Source organism: Gobio gobio (assembly GCF_949357685.1).
Source record: "Gobio gobio genome assembly, chromosome: 11".
Lineage (NCBI taxonomy): Eukaryota > Metazoa > Chordata > Actinopteri > Cypriniformes > Gobionidae > Gobio > Gobio gobio.
The window spans coordinates 54,692,559-54,720,175 of record NC_137104.1 but is presented as its reverse complement, the minus strand read 5'-3'; the positions used below and the strand labels follow the sequence as shown (position 1 = coordinate 54,720,175).

The 27,617-nt window shown below is 38.6% G+C and overlaps 2 protein-coding genes across 2 annotated transcripts in view; both read left to right on the top strand.

The window, feature by feature from the left end:
- nrm (nurim) overlaps positions 1-620 on the top strand; it is a gene marked incomplete at its 5' end in the record, with an annotated part of 8,580 nt that extends 7,960 nt beyond the window's left edge. Inside the window, one exon of the mRNA XM_079828302.1 lies at positions 1-620. This exon is cut by the window's left edge and continues 1,587 nt beyond it.
- A 2,773-nt stretch (positions 621-3,393) lies between these two features.
- On the top strand, positions 3,394-27,617 carry ppp1r18 (protein phosphatase 1, regulatory subunit 18; the record flags this gene model as incomplete). Its single annotated transcript, XM_079828599.1, has 4 exons — positions 3,394-3,629; positions 7,595-10,962; positions 25,096-25,297; positions 27,589-27,617. The coding sequence occupies exons 2-4, from the start codon at positions 7,663-7,665 to the stop codon at positions 27,615-27,617; spliced, it is 3,531 nt and encodes a 1,176-aa protein (XP_079684725.1). The 5' UTR covers positions 3,394-3,629; positions 7,595-7,662.

The following is a 27,617-nucleotide window of genomic DNA, read 5'->3' as shown; positions in this document are numbered from 1 at the left end:
ACACACACGCACAAACAAACTCTCTCTCTCTCTCTCTCTCTCACTCTCTCACACACACACACACACACACACACACACACACACTTCAGACCCACTCACTCACTTACACACACACTCACTCAAACACACACGCACAAACAAACTCTTTCACTCACTCTCGCTCTCTCTCACACACACACAGACACACTCACACAATCACACACACTCACATGCACTCTCTCTCACACACACACTTCATTCTTTTGGTCAGTAGTATAATGTTTTGTTTACTGCTTGTTTTCATATAATGCATGTTTTAGCATCAGCGGGTGTTGGGGTACACCGCTGCCCTCTGACCTCTGGTGTTTCACCACTAAGTGTCATAACTACTGGAAACATGCGTCCTGTTGTGCTTTAACGTCTAACGCTTGAAGTGTGTTTACACAGTGACCTCAGGGTTAGCTGCAGAATGTATTTTTACATGAAATTATTTTTGTATAAAGACGTGAAAATAACTGCACTGTCATTAGAGCTGAAAACAACCGCCATTGTGTTTATTTAATAAGCTTTTTTGTGTATCATGAGTTTACCGCACCACATCTGCCTCTGTTAGAATCAGATCATTCAGAATAAAGAAAATGTTGCAGAAAATTGTGTTTTGGTCTCATTTTTCATGAATCAGGTTGGAAATATGTTAATTTAGCACCAATTTTATAGAAAGAAGTGTATTTTTAGGTGCTATAACTGGTCGCCATAAATATAAAAACGCTAATAGTTCAGGTTTCTTTGGCATGGAACAATAGCAGAACTCGTCCCATAAACAACCATGCATTGAAAGTTCACATTTCTTACTTAAAGGCACAATATGTAATTTTTTAATAACGGATTATTCAAAACAAAGCTTTTATTCTGCCGCAGACGAGCGCTGCCGCCTCATAATCATCATAAATTAGCTATCATTCGAAAGCTTACAAACTTAAAATTCATCCCGTCTTGAAATTGGTCGTTGCGTTACCATGGAAACTGTGCTCTTAATTCTTTTAGCAGGCTCCTCCCCAAGTGGGCGGAGTCAGGTTTCATATTACATACAAAGTAGTTAAAATAAATTGAGAAAACACACATTGCAGGAAAGTTTCGCGCGGCTCGAAGGACGCGAATCCACCTCATTCGCGCATCCAGTTCGCGCGAATTGAGCGTCTTGCGCGATACGCGCGTTACACGCGTTACACATGCGAGTGGGGCTTTTGTGAATTCACGCGTTTGAAGCGAATTCGCGTCTGACGCCCGAGTTCAAAAATTTGAACTTTGGCGTCAATTCGCGCCACGTTAACCAATCAGGAGCCTGCTTGCTGCTGTAACGTGGTAAAGTGACGTGATGAGAAACCCTGCATAAATTAAAAATAGTACTATTGTGTCACAAAATGTAGTTTTAAGACTTTTTCAGGTGATAATGTGGTTGTTTAAAGCTCAAATCTGTGGTTTATTTATAAAGAGAGCGCATATTTAAAAAAAATGATCTTGTGTTTTTGGAGTTGTGAGATCCAGGCGATCAGCGGGCGCTCAGCGCTCATTAACCCCAGCGAGAGCAGCCTTTCCTCGGCCAGTCCTTCTGGCGTCTGCCGCTGGCTCTGATGTCCTGTAGTGGTTCGTCTTGTGTAGATCTAACGGCCGATCTTTGCTCTCATGAATCTATAATTTGTTGTCTGCCAAATCGTTTTGACTGAGGGCAAAGAGAAGTTTCATAACTTTATTTTTTAAGGATATTTAAATATACTTGTAGTAAAGATAATGGTTGACTGGACCACATTTGTGTGGCTATTATGTTTAATATATATGTTTAATGAAAATGAAAAGAGGCAGAGTGGTGTTTTATGACATATTTCTCCTGGAGTGCCTTGAACGCGCGTCAATTTCGCTTCCAGCGCTCGATTTTTACGCGCGTCCAATTCACCGCAGATGCGCGAATGCATTCAAACTGTGCGCGCATGAAACTAGACGCGGTAGACGCGATTTTGACGCTCTATTCGCGTTTGGTGTGAACGCAGCATGAGTGTCAGGGTTTCATATTTGGTGACTGTTTTGTCAAATTTGGTTTCTAGTTTGTTTTACAGGTGAACGCATTAAAAAAATTAAATGTGAGTTACACCCGGTGGACATTTTTAGTACAGCGCCGAAACAAAATCTCAATTTTTGTGATATCAACTTACAAATATGGAACACAACTTGGTTAGGCATATATTTTAAAGGTACAAATTATTTAGTAAAATATATATTTTATATAAAATAAAAATATACACATTGTCAAATGTACATTTGATTTACAGTAAATATTATATCATAATATACAGTAATACAATTTATTTTATGAAGTGCTTCAGCAATAGTCTTTAAAACAAGAATTTGGATTTTCATTTAAGGGGTGAAAATGTGTATGTTAAGTGCTGTCTTTACTAGTTAATACTAAAGGCACAATATGTAATTGTTCGTCTCTTATTCAGAACAAAGGCGTGTCTTGACTCTTGAGTGGGCGGAGCTTTTATTCTGCCGCGAGCCCTTCCGCTTCTTCCGCTCATGCATGTGTGTGTAACACAGCTCTGTTTGATCATATCACACACATGTGAGTGTGTTAAAGTGATGTTCTGATGCTACTCTGTGCGTTGGCTCGGCGCTACTATGAGACACTTGTTCACACTACAGTGAGCGAGATCATATTAGGCGGTAAAACAACAACAACACCAGATTTAAACAATAAGACTTTGTTGAGCTGGAGAACAATGATGAGTTTCTGTCCATCAATGATCCAAACAGTGTCTAATAAAACACATCAGATATTAAAGCGGCTTTGGTGTTTCCATGGTTTCTACAAAATGGCGGGCGGGTATGATGTCATTGAAAGACAACACATGATCCGTGTCCTGGTTAAAATCGCTTATTTCTCTGCATTTAAACATTCTTGGAAACATTTGGGATAATGTACATAAGTCAACATTATATATAACATTGTTATAGTGGGTTTTGGATATTTAAATAAAAAAATCTTACATATTGTGCCTTTAATAGGGTTATTAACACAGAGACTGGTCTCACTTTATAGCCTTTAGTTTTACATAAAGACTGAAAACGTGTGTAGACAGTACTTTTATTCACATTAATGTGATGTTATGAAGAATGTGATTATTATGTAATATATAACGAGGAGTTTAGCTGTGATCTGAAGCGCCTCAGTGACTCTCCCGTTAACGGCTCGCGAGGGACGCAGATGAGGAGATGGAGGGCGGCAGACGGCTTTCCTACTTAAACGTCTTTTCTCAGGCATTATGGTGTGTGTGTGTGCCTGTGATTCTCCTGCTGGAGTTTAATGTAATTATGGGATTACAGTCCAGCGCCTCTAAAGCCGGTAATATTTACTACACTGCCGCTCGGATTCACGGGACCGAGATACAGCTCACGGAATCAGAGATATGAACTGACTGGAGGTTTGCAGATTGTTGTTGTGTTAGAAAGGTCAAAGCTTCCCTTTTGCAGGGAGTGGATGAATTATCAGGACTTTTGATGCAGCTCTTTGGAGTTACACACATGGAAAGATGATATTGGACATGAGGAAAACTTTATTCTGGTGAATCAGGAATTCAGTCATTCCTCAAAATAAGGTAATCATAATTTAAAACAGTATGTAGCTATTGGTTATTGTGTTTTAAATAGGCTAGATAGATAACTGTTATAGATGTCAGTTCATATGGAGCATGAGCAGAATCATTTTTGCAAATCGTTCAGCCTACAAATCACCATTTGAGTAATTGACATGAAAAACAAAAGACAGCTGTGTAATATTAATGTGTCTATGCATTATTAAATGTGACCCCGGAGCACAAAACCAGTCATAAGGGTCTGGAAGCTGAATAAATAAGCTTTGTTAGGATATGACAATACCTACAACTATTTGAAAATCTGGAATCTGAGGGTGCAAAAAAAAAAAAAAAATCTAAATTTTGAGAAAATCTCCTTTAAAGTTGATCAAATGAAGTCTTTAGCAATGCATATTACTACTAATAATACACACACACACACACACACACACACACACACATATATATATATGGGTGTTTCTGCAACTACGGGCACTTTTGACTATCCCATATTAAAAAAAAATCAACCTCTATGAATTTAAAATTTAACCATCACAGTCTGTAATACATATAAAAATGTACACAAAATTGAATGTAGTCGTTAAGATTTTAATCTGGTTTTAATAATATGTTTATTTTTTTTATGTTTTTCGGGTCGTCTTCTTAAAAAGTGTCCTTATTTGTGTCTATATTTTTTTCTTTATTAATTTCTATAAAAATGTAAAATATTTAAATAGCTTTTTCAAATTTGATGCAGTTTTGTAAATACTGATATTAAATAAATAATTTACAAAATAGGGAATTTCATGTTTTTTTCTATGACATGTAAACATTTTACAGTAACCTTATATGTCAATTGTTTCCATACACACACAATATAACATATTAAACTTTTTTATGACAGACGGTGCAATTTCAATGTTTAAATCATCTCATCTTAAGTGTTGAAATGTTTTTTTTTTGCAAATGAAAATGTAAAAAAAAAAATTTGAAATAGAGCAGTGCTGTGGTAATTACATCTTGTGATGGTAAGGACACAATGTTAAAGTGCCACAAAATCAAAAACAGGCTACTGTAGAGAACGTAAAAAGTAAAAAAAAATACTTCAGTAGTAATAATATACTGAATATTTGTCATTTAATATACAGTAAAGCTTGAATTTGTCTTTACCGCAACACCTAAATGTGTTGCGGGAAAGACATGTTTCGGTAATGACATTTCTGCTAATACTTTAGCTAATTGGCAGCTAGCAAGGCCTACTATATAAGTTTTGACTCTTAGCATCTTATTATACATTACCGTAATTCAACAGTAATTTATTTTTAAAATGTAGTTCAAAATACACAATTATTATGCTGAATGATAAGGATGCACAGTAAAATTTTGAGCAGAAAAGATGATGTTTACCTTATTTTTTTGGTATCTTGTGAGTGAGGTAGTGTGGTGGCCCAGTCTGTCAGCAATGTGCTCAAGTGATCATTTCTGTTTGCATAGAAACTAGACTTGTTTGTGTTTGATAAAATTTCATAATAAAAGCTTTTTTTCATTGTTGCGGTAAGGACTCAAAAGTGTGGGACAGGCACATTTAGTTAAAAAAATTATTAAAATGCTCAGTAAATAATACAAAGAATTTTAAGTTGCTGTAAATTAATCTGTATATTAAACAATTCCATTTGAAATAATGTCAAATTGTAATTAAATTTGCTTATTTTATGTATCTCTACATTGAGACCACAGGTGTGGGACATTAACAAAAATAGTGTTTTGAGCTATAAATGCTTCATATTATATTAAATCACATTAATCAGTAATTATATTTTTGGTCAAGGTGCGTAATGGCACTGTGAATATATTTACAACAAATTTTAACTTAAATCTGAAATGTCACTGCTAAGTGCCCGTAGTTGCAGAAACACGCATATATATATATATATATATATATATATATATATTATATATTATATTTACGGTAGGAAATTTACTAAATATCTTAATGGAACAGGATCTTAATATCCTAATGATTTTTGGCATAAAAGAAAAAATTATAATTTTGACCTGTACAATGTGTTGTTGGCTATTGCCACAGATATACCCGTGAGACTCATGACTGGTTTTGAGCTCCAGGGTTATAAATTATATTTGTTCAGGTTACTAAATATGCAAATTTTACTGAATATAAATTTGTTCTTTTAGGGCCCTTTTACACCTACCTTGTTTGGTCTGGATTTTCAGACTTTTCAATTTGGTCCGAATAAAAATGACAGGTGTGAAATTTGGTCCGACGAAAAGAGGTAGTCTCAGTCCGGATCAAACTGAGCAAAGGTTCGGTTTGTTTCTAGTGTAAAAGCATTTTCTGTATGGTTTGGACTTTCAGAGCATTTACAGGAAGTTCCTGTTTATGTTCAAATATTATAATGTTATTTTTAAATTTAATCTCGGCTATATTGATTATGAAAAATGAAAAGATGCGCAATATGTCAGAAGACAGAAGGTCAGATTTTGACCACTTCATTAAGTTTTGTTTTGTAGAAAGCCTTTCATTAAAGTGAATTTCGTTTTGTATAAATCTTCTCTTAATTTGAATCAATGTTTCATCAGCCAATCGCACGAATTTAATAAATAAGAAGCAAATAGGCAATAGCAGACAATAATCGTGACATGGAGGCGCGGGAGCGATCACGATTGCTCTTGAACATGTCTCATAAATAAACCCAAACTCAGCCTCACAGACATTAGAAATATGTGTATAGAAAGCTTGAAATGTTCACTTTTAAACAAAACTAAAAGAAATAGTCAAGCAATGCGCATTGTTCACTAGTGGCAACGATATGCATCTGTTCATTCATTATTGTCAAAGACGCTGACGTCAGACGCACGTCCGTTTACAAACCAATCAATGTCAAGATGCCGCAGATGATGACGACAGGACTCAAGTGTGTCATGTAAAGTTCTTTAATGCGCTCGCATACTTGCAATGTGAAACCAAAACTAACCAAATGTATAAAATGTATCAAAACATGAACTTTGGTTCGGACCTTGGTGCAGACTTTCAGGTGTGAAAACCCCCTTAAAAATGTATTTGCCATCACAGGACTATGTCGGTCAAGATACGTTCCAAATTGTAGTTTAAGATCCTCTAAGTGCTAATCTTCTGGCACATACAGTAAATCATAAATCATATTTTAGCCACTATGCTTCAAAAATTTGGAATTGTCTACCAAAAGAGAGTATTCCTATTTTTAAAAGGCGGGTTAAGGCATAACAATATGGTGTGAAGTTGTCTGCCAGTCTGTTTTATGTTTTTATTTTAGCTATAGTTTTTATTTATATTATTTTATATTGATATTGAGGTGAAACTGTATTGCCAATTTCATTTTACATTGTGAACTTTTGATAATTTTCGAATATTTTAATATTGACATTGTTGGTATTTGTATTGTATTCCCATTATTTGTTTTTATGCTTGTGAACACTTTGAGTTGCGTTCGATGTATAAAACGTATATACAAATGCATGTTTATTATAAAGTTAATTGCAAAAAATGATGGTGAAAATCATTTCAGCACCTAAAATATGCATCTCTTCTGAACAACTCAGATTAATATTTTATATAAAAAAACGTTATGCAGAATAAAAATGCATAAATGCTAATATTTTTGTACCCCTAAAAGACTTAAAATTAAAGGGGTAGTTCACCCAAAAATAAAAATTGTCATAATTTACTCACCCTCAAGTTGTTTCTTTCTTCTGCTGAACACAAAAGAAGAAATTCCCCTCCATTGACTTCCATAGTATGGATAAAAAATACAATGGTTACTGACATTCTTCAAAATATCTTATTTTGTGTTCAGCCGAAGAAAGAAACTCACACAGGTTTGGGAGACAGAATTTGGACTATAACTTTAATAGGCTACTGATAATATATTAGGGTTCAAGCGCATGATCTATCCATTTTAGACAAACCTATGAGTGTTTATTTTTTTTGACAGGATTCCTGGATGTCCCTGTGTTTCTCTGATCAGTAAACGTGCACCGTTTCATCGAGCTCCGCGTGGTTATGTCTCTATCAGCTCTACCGGAATGGAAGCAGCTGCTACTGGAGCGAAAGAGAAGAGAGGAGGAGGAGAGAGAGAGACGAGAGAGGGAGGAAGAGGAGCGGCTGGCCAGCATGCCGGCCTGGAAGCGAGGGATCATCCAGAGAAGGAGGGCGAAGCAGGATGAGGAACGGGAGAGGGGGAGAGAGAGAGACGGAGATGCCCTGGGCATCACGGAGGACGTCGTCACAGAGACGGAGAGTAAACTCCTGACGGATCAGACTGGGAACAAAGTGCAAAAACAGATATCCAAAGAAACCATCCAACAGAGCCCCTTCATCCGTTCCGAGAACAGCTTTAGGAGAGATAACAGAGGGAAGGAGGTGATTAGAGATGGAGAGAATGATTATAAAAAGAATACAGGGAGAGAAAGGAATAGGGAAACGGAGATTAGAGAGATGTGGGTAGAGAAGATGGGAAAGAAAAGTGAGGGACGACACCGAAGCAGAGAGTCGGACAGTAGCAAATCCCCATTTCCTCCGTTCATAGGTCTTCGCACGATCCAGGCAAACAACATAATCATCATTGAGAAAGACAAAAATGGCGAGGAAAAACTGGATAGGCGGAATAAGGAGGTCGAGGAGGAAGACAAGAGGGTGAGGATGGATTTGAGAGAGTTTCTGGCTTGCGGAGGAAGCGTGACGGAGATTAGGGCGTCGGAAGTATTGATCATCAAGCCGCCCGTGACGGATGGGAAAAGACAAACAGAGATCGCTGGGATGCCAGAGAGAGGGAGCGGTGAACGACTAGAGAGAGAAGGGATATGGACTTCCATGCGTCTGACGTCGAGGAAGGTCATGCAAAGAGCCGAGAGAGTCCTGAACCACAGGGACAGGGGAACTCCAGAACGTAGTGGTCGGGTTAGTCAGCTTCTTAGTAAGTTTGGCGAACACCCCAAGCCTCCGATGCGCTCCAAGAGCTCAGACTGCTTCAACTGTCCGGGAAAGAATCGAGCCAGATACAGCACAGGAGATCTGTTTGTGCAGGAGGATCAGAGCGAAGAGGAGACGGACACGAGTGCGAATTTCAAGGGAGTTCCCAAACGCTCCTTTAGCTTCTCTGAGCGTGTGGTTTGTCAACAGGAGAACTGTGAGGAAAAGACAGACTTTAGGGGGATGGAGAGGACGTACTCTGACAGGGTCAAGTCACGGATAACGAGAGACCCATCTGAGAGTCAATCGAGGGTCACCAGGCGATGGGGTCGACCCAAACATGATGAGGTGATGCATGAAAAGAGACAAAAAGAAAGAAGAGTACACAATAAGAATGACTTTGTTTGTGGAGAGGCAGAGGAACGGACTTCAAGTGTAGACGGAGGAGATGGATTCACTCTGGCCTCCAACAAAAACCAAGAGGGGATCGCATTTGCACGACGAATTCCTGTCAAACAAGATGGGAGCAGCTCAGAAATGGAGATCAAGAAAGTGGGAGAGGAGAATGAGAGAGAAGTTAAGACACATACAGAGACGAGGCGAGAAGAGAAAGAGGTGATGGTAAGACAGACACCTGAGGAAGTCAAAATGGAGGCAAAAAAAGAATCCGAAAGGAGACGGACTCAAGATGGTGAATATGTCCCATCCTCAGAGGACAGTACTATTGATTTCTCTGCAGAGATTCGGTGCCAATGTGTCAACACTCCCTCTGTAGACGCCAGTTTCCCGTCTACGGCCAACGCCGGAGAAAGGGAAGAAAAAGTCCAATCAGACAGAGAACTTAAGAAGGCAGGGCATGTGTTTTCACATGGGGACACAGACAAGATCTCTGGTGAAATGGGTAAGCAGGACCCAAAAGAGTACCAGAACTTTCCCAAACGAGCCACCGAGGATATACATTGTACCTCACAACTCCCTCGGCAAACTGCTACCCTGGGACAGAGCAAACTCTATACCCAAGAGGGGGTCACCATCCCCAGGACGGTGTTTTATGGAGTCAATATATCAGCAAAAAGGAGAGCGAGTCTCCCTGCTGAGGATGGACAAGTGGAGAGAAGAGGTAGCTGGAAGGCTGGGCGACCTCTGACCCGAGTTGAGTCTCTGAAAGAGAGAATTCGCCAACAAGAGAAGGAAAGACGGAAAAGCAAGGATGATGACAAACAAGAGGGCAACAAAGAAGCAGAAGGAACTGTGAGAGAACAGGAAGAAACCACAACACAGTCTGTCAGGCCGTTTGACGTCACACAGGACGTTAGCGTGGCAAAGTCAAGCCCTCAACTTCCTGTTCCTGCTTCTCTGTCGCTCTCGCAGTCAGCCTCGACAGAAAGAGAAGTAGGGGAGATCGTATCTGAATGCCCCAGGAAAGCAGAGAGAGAGACAGAACGCCATGTAGAGGAGAACGCTTGGAGAACACAGGGCACTGACGGAGGACAGGGCAAAAAAGAGAGAGAGGACGAGCTGTTGGAGGAAGACTATCTTCCTCCCTCTCTCTCTCCCTCCCCAACGCTTTCAGACTCTCTAGACGCCATGAGCCGTATATATAACCTCAAGACGGCGGGCTCCAGGACTGCAGTGTGTATCAGTGAAAGGACAGCGGATTTACCCCAACATAGCGGACCTCAGGGCAAATACAACCCCATCAGACAGGCATCATCACCGGACGTCCTGCCAGAAACAGCAAAACTGTGGAATCATGGGAGGGACGGTGAGAAAATGGAGTCGATAGGTGTTCAGATGGTACAGCGTCGCGTGGAACGGCTTCAGCTGAGGGAACAGGAAGCAGTATGTGGTTCCCAAAACGACAGAAAGCCACTGGAAGAACCCGAGGTTAGGGCAGCCAAGAAACCAGACATATTAAGAGAAACGCAGAAAGCACCTGCAAGTCCCAGATTTCCACAAGCCCAACAGAAAGGACCTCAACAGGTCAGGTCATTCACAATCAACACCCGGAACACCGAATCGACAGAAAAGTCAACGAAACCTCCAGAACATATCTCTCCATCGCCCTCCTCTCCCTGCACCGCATCGCCCTCTTCAACTCCATCTCCGCCTCTCTTTTCCATTAGGAGCGCCTCTGGTGGACCAGGAAAGAGAGGAACTACCATCACAATCACCCCTAGAAGACCGGCTGCGGCCGCCTCGTCTAATAGCGTCCCGACAGCGACCCCAGCAACTCCCAAATCCGCCCCACCGGCCAATAAACCCCCGCCGGCCCCCAGCAGGGAGACGGGGAAGAAGAGGTATCCGACAGCCGAAGAGATCGAGGTGATCGGAGGGTACCAGAACCTCGAGCGCTCATGCTTAGTGAAGAGCAGAGCGACACCGAAAGCGGTGAGTGGGTTTCTGTGTTTTTGACATTTACAATGAGTTGCTGTGCCGATAAGAGCAATAAACCGAGCATGCATGACTCTAAAGTATGGGATATGCTTACATCGCTTTGGCACATTTTTCAAAACAGTCCCTCACAACTGTTTGCAGGAACATCAGAACTGTAGTAACATTTAATTTATGCTTCAAAACATAGTTATCGTGACGGTAAATTGGCCAATGCCACCAAAATAAAGTGTTTTTGTCCTCGTGTGAGCCACGCTGGTCAAAATGTTTCGATGTTTTTTCACTTTGGAAATATTTGTTATATCCAAATGTCATGTTTTTTTTTCTTTTCTGTTGACACTAATTGCTTTCTATTCCATACAATAATGTCAGTTTTGTCTCTGAATGCTCTTGTGGATCACATTGAGCTTTTTACTGTAAATACGGATTGAGACGGAAGGTAAAAATTGACTGGGAGGAGTCAATAATGTACATTTGTATAAAATACACATACCGTACATTTATTTTTTGAAGTAATATGGTACATGTAAGCTTAAAATCACTTGTTTGTGATTCATACCTTCCTATTGCTCTTCCATGACACGAATCTTCAGCTTAAATACAACACAAATCTACAAAAATAAATGCACTGTATAAATACAAATGAATACAAATATGCACTCTAAAAAATGCTGGGTTAAAAATAACCCAAGTTGGGTTGAAAATGGACTAACCCAGCGGTTGGGTTAAATGTTTGCTTAAAACAACCCAATTGCTGGGTTAAAAAAAACAATTGCTGGGTTAGTCCATTTTCAACCCAACTTGGGTTATTTTTAACCCAGCATTTTTTAGAGTGTGTACAAATGAGTACGGATGCTGTTTAGGGTTGTGATGTTCCTCCATTTACAAAAATGGTGTGCAAACTCACTGTATGTGTGTGTGTGTGTGTGTGTGTGTGTGTGTGTGTGTGTGTGTGTGTGTGTGTGTGTGTGTGTGTGTGTGTGTGTGTGTGTGTGTGTGTGTGTGTGTGTGTGTGTGTGTGTGTGTGTGTGTGTGTGTGTGTGTGGGCATGTTTTTGTGAAATATCAGGACACAAATGTGTATAATGACATGGGTATTACAAAAAGAGGGTGAAATATGAGGACGTTCCCCATGTCCTCGCTTTTCAAAATGCTTATAAATCACTGAACAAGATTTTTTTTCACAGAAAGTGAACTGCACAGTCTCCTGTGAGGGGTAGGTTTAGGGGCAGTGTGTGTGTGTGTGTGGACTGGTAATCATCACGTTATGGGGACAAAATGTCCCCACAAAGATAGCAATATCCGAAATCCTCATCCTTGTGGGGACATTTTTAGGTCCCCATGAGGAAAACATCTTATAAATCAGACTAAGTGATGTTTTTTGAAAATGTAAAATTGCAGAAGGTCTCCTGTGAGGGTTAGGTTTAGGGGCAGTGTAGGGGGATATAATATACGGTATGTACGGTATAAAAACCATTACGCCTATGGAAAGTCCCCATAAAAGATGAAAACACTACATGTGTGTGTGTGTGTGTGTGTGTGTGTGTGTGTGTGTGTGTGTGTGTGTGTGTGTGTGTGTGTGTGTGTGTGATGGGTAGGTTTAGGGGCAGTGTGTGTGTGTGTGTGTGTGTGTGTGTGTGTGTGTGTGTGTGTGTGTGTGTGTGTGTGTGTGTGATGGGTAGGTTTAGGGGTAGGGGTAGGGGCAGTGTGTGTGTGTGTGTGTGTGTGTGTGTGTGTGTGTGTGTGTGTGTGTGTGATGGGTAGGTTTAGGGGTAGGGGTAGGGGCAGTGTGTGTGTGTGTGTGTGTGTGTGTGTGTGTGTGTGTGTGTGTGTGTGTGTGTGTGTGTGATGGGTAGGTTTAGGGGCAGGGGCAGGGGCAGTGTGTGTGTGTGTGTGTGTGTGTGTGTGTGTGTGTGTGTGTGTGTGTGTGTGTGAGTGTGTGTGTGTGTGTGTGTGTGTGTGTGTGTGTGTGTGTGTGTGTGTGTGTGTGTGTGTGTGTGTGTGTGTGTGTGTGTGTGTGTGTGTGTGTGTGTGATGGGTAGGTTTAGGGGCAGGGGCAGGGGCAGGGGCAGGGGCAGTGTGTGTGTGTGTGTGTGTGTGTGTGTGTGTGTGTGTGTGTGTGTGTGTGTGTGTGTGTGTGTGTGTGTGTGTGTGTGTGTGTGTGTGTGTGTGTGTGTGTGTGTGTGTGTGTGTGTGTGTGTGTGTGTGTGTGTGGTGTGTGTGGGCATGTTTTTGTGAAATATCAGGACACAAATGTGTATAATGACATGGGTATGACATAGGTATTACAAAAAGAGGGTGAAATATGAGGACGTTCCCCATGTCCTCACTTTTCAAAATGCTTATAAATCACACAGAACAAGTTTTTTTTCACAGAAAGTGAACTGCACAGTCTCCTGTGAGGGTTAGGTTTAGGGGCAGGGTCAGTGTAAGGGGATAGAAAATACGGTTTGTACGGTATAAAAACCATTACGCCAATGTAATGTCCTCACATTTCACAAAAACAAACGTGTGTGTGTGTGTGTGTGTGTGTGTTACAATTTAACAAACATTCCATGTCATAAGTATTTATGGACAGTTTCACTGAGAATCAACTCATCAGTTTTGCTCAACAGGCCGTGTGCATTTAGTCATTGTGCAAACTGTACTCTTTTGTGCCAAAACTAATGCTAATTTACTTAAATTAATAAGAAATTCTAATCTTACGTCAACAGGAGATCTGAATTTATTGTTTTGAAAGGAAAAAAAAGAGTCTCATTCGAGAATTGAGCCAAAGCGATTGAGAAAGCAACTAGCATAACACAATGTGGTTGTGGTTTAGTGGGATTTCTAATTTCAGAGAGCACTCGAGACGATTCCCGAGAATGAATCAAAGTGTGATCTCTAGAATATCTCTGTCGTCTTTGATTGTGCTCAGAGTTAAGCCTGGATTAGACTAATCTCTCACGCCATCAGTCCACAGGTGGAGACGGTCTCTGCGAGGGTTAACACATTTAAACGCTGCATAAAGCCAAATCAGGAAATGAAACACTTGACTCATTCTGCATTGCTCAGATGTATGAAGTCAATTGATAACTTCTTGGCTTAAACAGGAAAAAAGCCCATTACGCGAAAGGTTGAGTGGGTGTCTAAGAATAGCTTGAGGTTAATCTGTTGCAGTCGGGCCTTCTTTAGTACCTTTCACCCTGACACTGCCCTGTCTGACCTAGACGTTTGTTAGTCTAAAATGACCCCGGGCAGCTCATGATGTAATTCTAGTTTCTAATGCTAATATGACCAGTTTGAGTGAACTTGACAAAAACGACTAATTTTATCTATAGGATTTCACATGTCACCGAAGCACAATGTAAAGCTAACAATTATAATATACAGTAACGGAAACATTCATAAATGTTCTCTTATGCTCATCAACGCTGCATATATTTGATTAGAAAAAAACTGAAATATTGAGAAATATTATTACATTTTAAAATAACTATGTGAATATATCCTCCTGGGACCCAGAAAAAAAAAGTTTTTGGATTATAGTATTTTTTTATGTCATTACATTGTTTAGAGCATAAGAAACAAATGGAAAAAAAACATTTTTGAAAACTGATATTTTATTCATATGTTATGATATGTCCTCTGTAGTTGACACCAGGACTGAGTTGTTAAAAAAATTAAATGACATGAAATTGCATGTATAGGCAAAAACAATGGGATTTATTTTTAACTCATCAATCAATTTTTAGGTTTCAGGGTTTTTTTTAAACAAACTTTATTTAAAGATGATTCTGAACTATGTTATGAAAGATATAATGAAATGCATTCATATACCATTTTACTTTATGAAATACTTGGATTTTCCCATTCAATACAATGTATCTATTCACTGCATCTAATTTGCATATTAATGTGTTCTTGGTGCAACATGTAATGAAAAAAGAAGTGTAATATTGGGAGGAAAAATTGGCAACATTTTCAAAATAATATCTAATATTTCATAGGAATATTGATATGTAATTTCTTTCCCTGTTCACTTGTTATGTATCCAAAATGCCTGATAATCATGATTTAAATCCTGGTGTCCACTATAGTGGTCATTTATGAAATCAATGCCCTGTTCTGTAACAGAAAGTCATATTTTAATTAGAAACCCCATAACATTTTCCTGAGATGTTGATTTATAACAAACAATTTGAAAATTAATCAGATTTAAATTATAATTAAAAAATATGATCATATTTCCATAAGAGTGCTCAACATTAATGTCAGCCATTTTTAAAGAGCAAGAAGAAGTTGTTGTCCTGGTGAAACCTCCAAACGTTTGGTATCCCTGCAAAGCCCCGGATGTGCTCTTTACAGGACATCTGTGACATGTGACATGTATGATGTCAGAGAAATTCACTAAAATATAATGTCCACTACAGTGGACAAAAGTCTATTCTTGGGTCCCAGGAGGATATAGTAAAGTGTAATTTATTCCTGTGTATTTTCAGCATCATTACTCCAGTCTTCCGTCACATGATCCTTCACAAATCATTCTAATATGATGATTTATTAAATTATCAATGTTGAAAACGGTTGTGCTGATTAATATTTTTTTGTTAACCTGCGAAACTTTTTTCAGGACTCATTGATGAATAAAAAGTGAAAAAGAACAGCATTTATTCAAAATAGAAACCTTTTCTAACAATATAAATCTCACTTTTTATCAATTTAACACAATAAAAATAATATAATAATATTTAATTATAATGTAATATAGTTTTGCTCAATAAAAATATTAATTTATTTCAAAAAAAGAAAGAAAAAAAATTACCCGTAGATTAAAAAATGACCGGTAGTGTATATTTTTAGAACATATTTTTTAAAATATATAATTTTTTTAAACTTTTTATTCATCAAGAATCCTGAAAAAAGTATCACCGGTTATAAAAAAATTAATCAGCACAACCGTTTCCAACATTGATCATAAATCCTCATATGAGAGTGATTTATGAAGGATCATGTGACACTGAAGACTGGAGTAATGATGATAAATTCAGCTTTGATCACAGGAATAAATTACATTTTAAAGGATATTGAAATAGAAAAACATTACTTAAAATTGTAATAATATATCACAATTTTTCATGTTTTTTCTGTACTTCTGATCAAATAAATGCAGCCTTGGTGCGCATAGGAGACTTTTTCAAAAACATTAAAAATAGTAATATTATATACAGTCAAACCAGAAATGATTCAGACACAGATATAATGTTTCACTAGTGTGCAGGACACTGTAGTTCATTTCTGCAAGTGAGGAGAGCAAAATACAGTAAACTCAGACATATTATACCCAATAATTCTTCATACAGTGACTAAAACTGATAAAATGATTCAGACACTTTGAGCTGAGCATGTTTTGCTTCAGTGTTTGTTCTTTAATGTGAACTAAATGAAGCATTGCTTGGTCATTGGTTGAGCTAAATTAATATTATCTCATTGTGTAGTTAAATCTAACAGCTGATTGGTTGATTGTCAAAGTTTCTATCAAAGTTATCTGACATTATAAAGATGAATTTGTTCTTAATCTGAGTTCTTGTCATATTTTTTTTTTACTGTTTTCTAAACTATAGCGAAGAAACTGTGATAATGTGAGGAAATGTTGAAGGTGTCTGAATACCTTTTGGTTTGACTGTGTATATATATATAAATATATATTTTGATCTTTCAGTGTAACGAATCCTTCACTGAATCAACCATACGGTTCACTGAGCGGACACACTCTTGGGTTACAGCAGGGGAACTACAGTAGGGAACACCGGTGTGACCACAGGCCATTTATGATGGCATCTGATTGCAGGATGTGTCCGATACACACGATATCCTACTAAACAGTACACTTGGCTTCCTCTAACTCGCTGTGTAGTTCCTCCCTCAAGCTGCAAAAACACTAGCCGCGTTTGCGATATTGTCTAAATGTCGATAAAAAACTATGGCAGCGGCTGTGAAAATAGTGATTTATTCTATTTACACCATGTAAAATATCCCTTTTCCACCAAGCCAGTGCTGGTGCTGGTTCGGAGCCAGAGCCTAGTTTCAAATGGGTTCTTTGTACCAGCTCTGAACCAGGAAAAGCGGTTCTTAAGTAGCACCAAAACATTGCTGGTCTAGAAGCAAGAACCGATTGGAAAGGCAAACCAGTTCTTAGAGCGCTCAAACCGGTCGAACCAACTCCAAACCAGCACTAGCTTTGAACTAGCACCGGTTCATTCTGGTGGAAAAGGGGTAACAGTAGCAGTTCTTTGCAATATGTGTAAATAGTAATTACATGCAATATACTTTATTTTGACAGATACATACTATTTGCACCTCAGTGATGTTGTACATTAACAGGATGCAATAAAATAATGATTATATGTATTAAAATTATTAAATGAATGCTGCCTTAATGGGACAATAAAAGCCCTCCCTACACCGATCGCCAATAAATGCTTTTATTATTATTAAACATTTCGTTAGGCACTTTATTTCCACTTTTAGAACATTTTCTTCATTTTTATTTAAAGTAAACGCCTTTCCGATGTGATATGTGATGGGAAAAGGGAGAAGAGCGAGCTCAGCAAAAGGCGTATTTGAACCCGGGTTGATCGCGTCAAAACCAAGATCCTTAAGCCTTACGCTTTTCTGACTACACCACTGAAGACGTTGAAATATGTACATCTTTTTAAAATCTTGTTTGGTCCAAACAGGCATCGTTAGGCGGAGCTAGTGTGAATGGCACTTGCCAACAAGGCACGCGATTTGCACTTGGTGTAAATAGACACTGAAAAAACGGTCGCGAAATGACAGCGTTTCCATTAACCGATGTCATGCGACTAAAACTTACTCTCGCGATTATGCCACACATGTTGGGTTTATGTACACTCTCAGAAAAAAAGGTACAGTGGAGGTACAATTTTGTTCCTTAAAGGTACACAACTGGTCCTTAGGGTACATTTATACCATTGTTTTTCTCTACTTAGAGCAGGGGTAGGCAAGTTCGGTCCTAGTGAGTTTGGCTCCAACCCTGAAAGACGTCTATAGAAGCTCTTATTGAGAATTAACAGAGGTTTAGATGTTGATGTTTCATTGAAAATGTTTGCCATTATGGAGATCAGTGTTTCATTTAGTTGGCCAGTTTGACTCTTGGCTTTTTATGTGAGTTTGTGGTTTTTGTTACAGTGTTAACAAAACACATGATCTGTTCAAATCAAAAGAAGCCATAAGCAAAAATAATATTTGACTAAACTCATAACTGACTAAAAATGTTAATAAATCATATTCACCAACAATACTTTCTTGCCACAGATCACACATTCTGATTTTTGATTTTTAAATGCATTCTAGGGAGAAATACGTTTAGACGCACACAGATATCAAGAGTCAGCATATGAATCTCAACAATGGTGACATACTTAATGCTGCAATGCATGCTGGGAGCCATGAGTTTTATACTGTGGTGGCTTAGTAGGGTTGGAGCTAAACTAGGACCGAACTTGCCTACCCCTGACTTAGAGGTACAAAAATGTACCCTTAAAGGTCCCACCCTAGTGACAGCCACTTGTACCTTAAAAGGTACAATTTTGTACTCTTTTTTTTGAGAGTGTGTATCCCAGCCACCGAACTGGCCGTTATTATTAATGGAAGGAGATGGAGGCGTGTTATCCAAGCATCCCTTTGACCACATATGAAGTGTGTGTGTGTTTCTCCCTCATATCTGCTTCAAGGTCTTCATGATCATGTGTGGCATTTCTTTGTTGTTTAGAATCCAGTATTCCTGTAATTCTCCCGTCTGTTATGAGTTTAAATAAAGAACTCTGTCTCGTCTTCTGTCCAAATGATCCACTTTTACCTACGCCAGGTGACCGGTAAATCCGGAAAAACACTTTCCATTGCAGTTTTGCAAAAAAATTCATTTTTCGAATTGCCTGAAAAACCCCCTCAGGCGATTTTTTTTCGAAATTGGTGTATTTTCAATTCGCAATTTCAATTTGCGCATTTTGAAGGTTAATGGAAACGGCTAGTCTTACACAATACTGGAAGCTTTCACTTCTGGAAACCTACAACTATCATCAGAGTTATCGCTCCCATCATCCGATGAGTGGTTGCTCGCAGCAAACAAAGCTTTCTGGAGTAAGTGGGACACGGCGGACACAAAGCAGCTCAACAGAGCAGAAAGGGGGAACGAGAGAATTTGGCAGGAACAGAAGAATGACCTTTTCATTTAGGTTTTCACAGGGAGTTAATAGAGCAGTATGTCTGCATTGTGGCGATCAGCATAACCACACACAGGAACTGGAGTCAACTGTACACAGACAGGACACAATGATGAAATCGGACTCTTGAGCTAGAAGACCGAAGCATTTATGATCATAATAAAACAGATAAAACAGCTCCAATTCAAGCGGAGAAGGCCATTTTATAAAAGAGAGTTGTGTTACTTTAAGTTCTGATTGGACGAGCCGTGTTTGAAGCTACTGATTTCTACATTAAAATACAGTCATTTCATATTCATTCATATTATCATTACCGACCTACATATTTTCTGGCAAATGGTTTCCCAAACTGGGGTTTGCAGGAAGTTTGTGAATTGCTGAAATGCCAATAATTCATTAACCTCCTTAGCTCTGGGATCCTTTTTGTGGATTTCCGCCTGGATTTGGCTGACCCAAATTGAAAAGCTTCCCATACACACATACAGTGTCTCCTAATACACAATACTGGTGTCATTTTACAGGAAACCCTTTGAAGTTTCATAAAACACTGCTAAAAGTGATAAACATGTGAGTATATGTTGTCTGAGCTGTGATAACCCCCCCAAAAAAGAGACGCTTTTTGATTTTTTTGGTTATAAATATTTTTTTTTGTATAACTCCGGCCCTGAGCTCTAGCACCCTGCAGACAGTTCTGGCTGTTTCCACTAGATGGCAGCAAATACTGGAAAACATAATATTGTCTGTATCATGTTTATGCAAGATTTATTCAAATGGATCTGAAGGGAGGAATATGAACTTTTTAATGTAATTTCCACCTACCGAAACATCTCCAATATACACGTCTCTCCATATACAGTGGTGTAAATGCAATATCCCAGTGTCAAAACATGTTTTTACCAGTGTTTGCTGACATATGCCGGAAACAGCCCAAACTGTCTGCAGGGTGCTAGAGCTCACAGGGCCTGAGATACACACTTTCAACAATTCATTTATAACCCAAAAAGTTATTTTTTTTTTAGGGGTTATTCCAGCTCAGACAACATATACTCACATGTTTATCACTTTTAGCAGTGGTTTATGAAACTTCAGAGGGTTTCCTGTAAAATGACACCAGTATTGTGTGTTTAGAGACACTGTGTGTGTGTATGGGAATGTGTAAATAAGTTACTTTGTGTAAAACAAATGCCAAAGTGATGCATATCTGCAGAAAGTAGAGACTCTAAGCTTTCAAATGGTACCATATCCATAGTGAGCTCCTCCACAGACATTGAACATTTATAGTATGTACATGAAGGACGCCTTTTAAGGGTAATTGGAGTTTAAAAGGTTAAATCATAAAAACACTAAAATAAATATTATTAAAATAAAGAATTATAATTAAACACACATGAACATTTTTTATATTTTGTTTATGTCATGTGACCATTTACTGGCATCAGAGATGCGTGAACATGCGAATGTGTTTTTAAATTATTGAAATATTAACTTAAACAACACCACAATTTCACAAGTCAAACAATATCAGTGAAAAATACACCATCTTGATTTAAGGATGTTTAGAGATTTTTAGTAGAAAACAAGACTGAAATTTTTTAATTATTAATATAAAGTAAAAAAAAACAATAGCATTTTTTAAAAATAGAATCTTTTGACATTATAAATGTCTTTACTGCCATTGTTTAATAAAATTACTGAATAAAACTATATTTAAAAGTTGTTGTTTTTTTAAATCTTGCATTCCCCAAACAATTTCCACAAAAATACTCAACACTGATAATAATCATAAATGTGTGTTGATCATCAAATCCTCATATTAGATGATTAGTGAAGGATCATGTGACACTGAAGACTGGAGTAATGATGATAAATTCAGCTTTGATCACAGGAATAAATCACACTTTACTATATATTCACATAGAGAACATTTGATCTATATAATAATGATTTTTTGCTGTATTTTTGATCAAATAAATGCAGCCTTGGTTGCATTTATTTTAATTATCCCAAACAGTAGTGTAAATATTCATATTTAATATTAAATTCAAAACTGCACATTAAAAGCAGAGCATATATATGTGTGTTTTTACAAGCTGCATCATGTATGTGTGTGTGTGTGTGTGTGTGTGTGTGTGTGTGTGTGTGTGTGTGTGTGTGTGTGTGTGTGTGTGTGTGTGTGTGTGTGTGTGTGTGTGTGTGTGTGTGTGTGTGTGTGTGTGTGTGTGTGTGTGTGTGTGTGTGTGTGTGTGTGTGTGTGTGTGTGTGTGTGTTTGTGTTTTATTTGACTGCAACATTTGTTTGTTTTTTAAAGCAGTCTTGTGACAACTCTCCAGCTACTTCCTCCTCAGAGCGGTGTCACTTCCTGGCAGAATGCCAGGGCAGAATGCACCCAAAGCACCCTAACCCCAGTTTATCGGTTCATGTTAATTTCTCTCTCACGTGTTGATGCGTTAGCAGTGTGTGTATGCTCCAGGAGTCACACTCTGACCACACCTAACATTCATTCCTCCTACGGTTCACACATTCACACCATCTCTGGAGACGCTCTTATTGTTTAATGACTTTGCATTAATGCATCTGATATGCAAATGATCTTTGAGTGTAGTATACAGTTCCCATAATGCACTGGATCAGTAGAGGACAGTAGTGCGCTGTCATGGCTGTATTAGCCGCCCCCCCGCTGTCCGACGGACGTCAGTCTGTTAATCTGACCGAGGGGGGTGTGATTCTACACTTTCCTCTTGTGAACCGTAAGCCTCTACTCTCTCTGGGTTATTTCTGTTTCTGTTTGACTGCTAAGAGGAATCAGCTCCATCCGCAGGTTGCTCCAAGGGGATTGAAGTGCACTATAAAGGTGTCTTTACACAGCCACATTAAAGCCAGCTCAGAGTAAATTGTGCCTGTTCTGACCCCCTCTAAACAAAAGTGAGTGGTAATTGCAGTGTAAATGCGTTAACACCACCTCTGAGCAGCATTAAACAGTGTTAAATCACACTTCCGAAGCGCTTCTGTGCCGCCTTTTTAGTATAAATTTGGCTGCTCGAATCAAATTCAAAGCACTGGTGCTCGCCTACAAAGCAACCACTGGCTCTGCACCAGTATACCTAAACTCACTCGTTCAGACTTACACATCCATTTTCTGTTTGACTATTTATTATAAAAAATAAAAGTTCTGTCCTGTGTGTTCTGTGCTAGATTAACTGAGACGTGTTGCAGCACTTGCATACTGTTGCCCTTGACTGTTTTACTTGCTTCTGTTGCTCTCATTTGTAAGTCACTTTGGATAAAAGCGTCTGCTAAATGACTAAATGTAAATGTAAAAAAAGAATATAGCGAGCATTTTGCTTTAAAGGCCAAACCTGTGAAAATGGGTAACAAAATAGTAAAAATTTTAGTTTTCAGTGGTGGAGGAAGCACTGAATCTCAGTACTTAAGTAAAAGTACAAATGAGATATATTTACTTTAGTAAAAGTAGAAGTACCACAATGACAACCCTACTTAAAAAGTCCCTGACTTTAAATGTACTTTTAAAAGTAAAAGTACTTACATAATTTATTCTCTTAATGTCTATATTCTAATAAAAAATAACATTAAAAAAAAACATTATGGGCTGTGGCATTTTAACTAAGTTAGTTTTGGGTTAATGTAATTGTGCTTACCATCTGTGGCCCAGTTTACATTCTGGGGCCGGATTCACAAAACATTCTTAAGAATAAAATGATTCTTAACAGCCAATTTCTTCTTATTTTCTAACTTAAGAAAAAATATAAGAATATTTTGTATACCCAAAAACTTTTTCTTAAGAATGTTCTTATCTTTTTTCTTACGATTGTTCTTAAGATAAAATTTAAGAAGCATTCATATTCACGAAAATGTTCTTTAAAATCATCGTAAATAACTTCTTAAAGTTAGGATAACCTCCAACCTATCTTAAATACCCAAATGCAAGATGTTTAATATATATATAACTAATAGTACCATATGGACGAGTATAAAACCAGCAACCAGCTCGCACCAACCAGCAAGCGTCAATAGTGGACGAAAAACCCTGCGTAATTTAAAAATACTACTGTTAATGTGTCACAAATTGTAGTTTTAAGACTTTTTCAGGCGAGAATGTTCTTGTTTAAAGATTAAATCTGAGGTTTATTTATAAATAGCGTCTATTTGACAATTTTATCTGCCGTTTTCGGAGTTGTGAGATCCAGGCGCTCAGCGCTCATTAACCCCGGCGAGAGCAGCCTTTCCTCGGCTAGTCTTTCTGCCGTCTGCCGCTGGCTCTGATGTCTCTGAGATATGATTCGTCTTGTGTAGATAAACTGCTAGGCTCTCATAAAATAACGATTTTACCGACACGGCACATTAAAAACACGACATTGAGTGATTTACTCCCGTCAAGTCAGTCACAACGAAAATAGTCTACACACTTATTATGATATCAACGGTAATCTGCAGGAAGCGCAAAAAGACGGGCTTCGAGGTGTTTTTCATTCAGCGATTTCACTTCATTTTCTTCTTAAGTAAAAAATTCTTAAGAAAATATTTGAGAACTACTTAAGAATTTTTCAAGAATTGCACTTACGAACTTCTTCGAATTTATCTTAAGAATTTTCTAAACTTCTTCGTTAAGAAGATTTTCGTGAATCCGGCCTCTGGTTATCAGGTGATCTGCAGAGTTAAATATCATTATTCTGAAGCAATATTCTCACTATAGTGTTCAGTGAACAGCTTTGACGTATTTAAATCTGCATACTTATGATATTTTTACCTTTTATAAAGGGCATTTTCTCCTAATAATTTTATTAAATGTATAGGCTATGCTTCAGCGTTCCTTTTATATTCTTACATTTTATCAATACATTAAATTAGAATAAGACACTATAGGGCTGTTACCAATCAAATTAAATAATTTACACTGAAAAATTACAACTTAATTAAATGATGTTATGAGATTGTTTTAAATATTTTTTTGAATACAAATAAGAAATGTTGGAAAGAATGTTTAAACATGAAATAAACTGCCAGTAGGGGGCGACGGGTATTAATGAGTTTGATTAGTTTAGGGCTGTCAAAAGATTAATCGCGATTAATCGCATCCAAAATAAAAGTTTGTGTTTACATAATATATGCGTGTGTACTCTGTTAATTATTATTTATATATAAATACACACACATTCATGTATATATTTAAGAAATATTTGCATGTTTATACTGTATATACATTTATTTAATCTATAATATATATAAATATAAATGTTTTATATATAAAAATATTTTTTTTTCTTAAATATATACATGATTGTGTGTGTATTTATATAAATAATAATTAACAGAGTACACACACATATATTATGTAAACACAAACTTTTGTTTTGGATGCGATTAATCGCGATTAATCTTTTGACAGCCCTAGTATTAATGAATCGACATTGAGTCGATTCGTTCAAACGGCTGATTCGTTCAGGAATGAGGCAGTCGTTTATGAACAGGTCATTGAATCTTTGATTCAACCGATTCATTCAAACACTGAATCATTCAGTAACGCTCTGTTGCTGCTTTGTTTGGAACTATTTTTGCTGCTGAAATAGAACAAATACAGTCAATATATTGCATCTAAACTGTAAGTAACTTTTTGTTAATTAATAGTTTATGGAGCTGTCAGTGTCATATGAAATCAGTGACACATGATGGCATTCAGGAAAACAGCACTCTTGGTCGTTTGATGTTTTTAACTATGTTTTAAATATAAAAACTTCACATTTTGAATCTTTACTGCAGTATGTGACTGAGTTTCTCTGTGTGAGCGGCGCTGATTTGTTTCCTTTCACTTTCATGTTTTTTTGGGGGGGAAGAATCCTATCCATCTTTATACTGAGTGTTACTGTGTCTCCTCCATCCCTCTGGTGCAGGTGAAGGTGTGTTTCGACGAGGTGCAGCTGGAGCGAGTGTGTGAGTACCCTTCAGAAGACTGTGTGCTAGCATCCCTCCCCTGCTTTCCTCAGCCAGGGCCAGAGGACGGAGGAGGGAGGGAGGAGGGGTGGCGAGGGGGGGGGCAGGAGGAAGAGGAGGAGGAGGAGGAGAGCGCAGCGTTTGTGTCTCGCACGGCCATCAGTGAGAGCACAGGAAGGCCTCGATTCCTAAAAGTGGGTCAGTGGCTTCTAAATTACATCAAAATGAACACAAGCAAACGGTGGGATAAAGAAACTCATGAAAAGCAGAGATTGAGGTCATTCTTTCAGTAGTGGAGCATTAGGTCAGGAGTTCCTGTTTCACGTTAATAACTTAAATTCAGATGAAGTCAAACTGGAAACAGAGCATATCACACACACATACACTCACACACACACACACACACACACACACTCACACACACACACACACACACACACACACACACACACACACACACACACACACACACACACTGTCTGAACTTGAGACGCAGAAAAACAGCTAAAATATGTTTCCTAAATGCACTAAAAAATCTGACAACTGTAGCTTTAGAGCTTGTAGAACAGCCTGTGCATGTGTGCAGTACAACATACAGAACTCTTCAGCGTCAAATCCAGAACAATCTATCCATCCATCCATCTATCATCCCCCTATCCATCCATCCATCCATCCATCCACCTATCCATCCATCCACCTATCATCCCCCTATCCATCCATCCATCCATCCACCTATCATCCCCCTATCCATCCATCCATCCACCTATCCATCCATCTATCCATCCACCTATCCATCCATCCATCCATCCATCCATCCATCCATCCATCCATCCATCCATTCATCCATTCATCCATCCACCTATCCATCCATCCCCCTATCCATCCATCCATCCATCCACCTATCATCCCCCTATCCATCCATCCATCCACCTATCCATCCATCTATCCATCCACCTATCCATCCATCCATCCATCCATCCATCCATCCATTCATCCATTCATCCATCCACCTATCCATCCATCCACCTATCCATCCATTCATCCATCCATCCATTCATCTATCCATCCACCTATCCATCCATCCACCTATCCATCCATCTATCCATCTACCTATCCATCCATCCATCCACCTATCCATCCATCTATCCATCCATCCATCCAACCACCTATCCATCCATTCATCCATCCTTCCATTCATCCATCCACCTATCCATCCACCTATCCATCCATTCATCCATCCACCTATCCATCCATTCATCCATCCACCTATCCATCCATCCACCTATCCATCCATCCATCTATCCATCCATCTATCCATCCATCCATCCATTCATCCATCCACCTATCCATCCATCCACCTATCCATCCATTCATCCATCCATCCATTCATCCATCCATCCATCCATTCATCTATCCATCTACCTATCCATCCATCTATCCATCCATCCATTCATCCATCCTTCCATCCATCCATCCATCCACCTATCCATCCATCCATCCACCTATCCATCCATCCATCCACCTATCTATCTGTCCGTCTGTTCATCCGTCTATCTATCAATCCATTCATTCGTCCGTCCATCCATTCATCCATCGTCTATCTATCCATCTATCCATCCGTCTATCGTCTATCCATACATCTATTCATCTATCTATCTATCCATTCATCTGTCCATCCATTCATCCATCCATCCATCCATCATCCATCATCCATCTATCCATCCATTCATCCGTCCATTCATTCATCCATCATCTATCCATCCATCAATCCATCTATCTATCCATCCGTCTATCATCTATCCATCTATCTATCCATCCATCTGTCTATCCATCCGTCTATCTATCCATCCATCCATCCATCGTCGATCATTCATCCATCATTTATTCATCCATCGTCTATCCATCTATCCATCCATCATCTATCCATCCATCCATCCATCCATCGTCTATCCATCTATCCATCCATCGTCTATCCATCTATCCATCCATCGTTTATCCATCCATCCATCTATCATCTATCCATCTATCCATCCATCCATCCATCCATCCATTGTCTATCCATTCATCCATCATCTATCCATTCATCCATCATCTATCTAACTATCCATCCATCCATCCATCCATCGTCTATCCATCTATCCATCCATCCATCCATCGTCTATCCATCCATCCATCATCCATCCATCCATCCATCTATCAATCCATCCATCCATCCATCCATCCATCCATCCATCCATCCATCCATCAATCTATCCATCCGTCCATCCATCCATCCATCCATCCATCCATCAATCTATCCATCCGTCCATCCATCCATCCATCCATCCATCCCACTGACTGTGGCACAACCCTGCTGCAGTTAAAAAACATTAATTATTTTTAAATAATGAAAATGGATGAAACAATGTTTTTGACTGTAATTGTAATGTTATTTGTGTCTGTCTTTGTTTCAGATGAATCCTGTAAACGACTCTCTAAATGA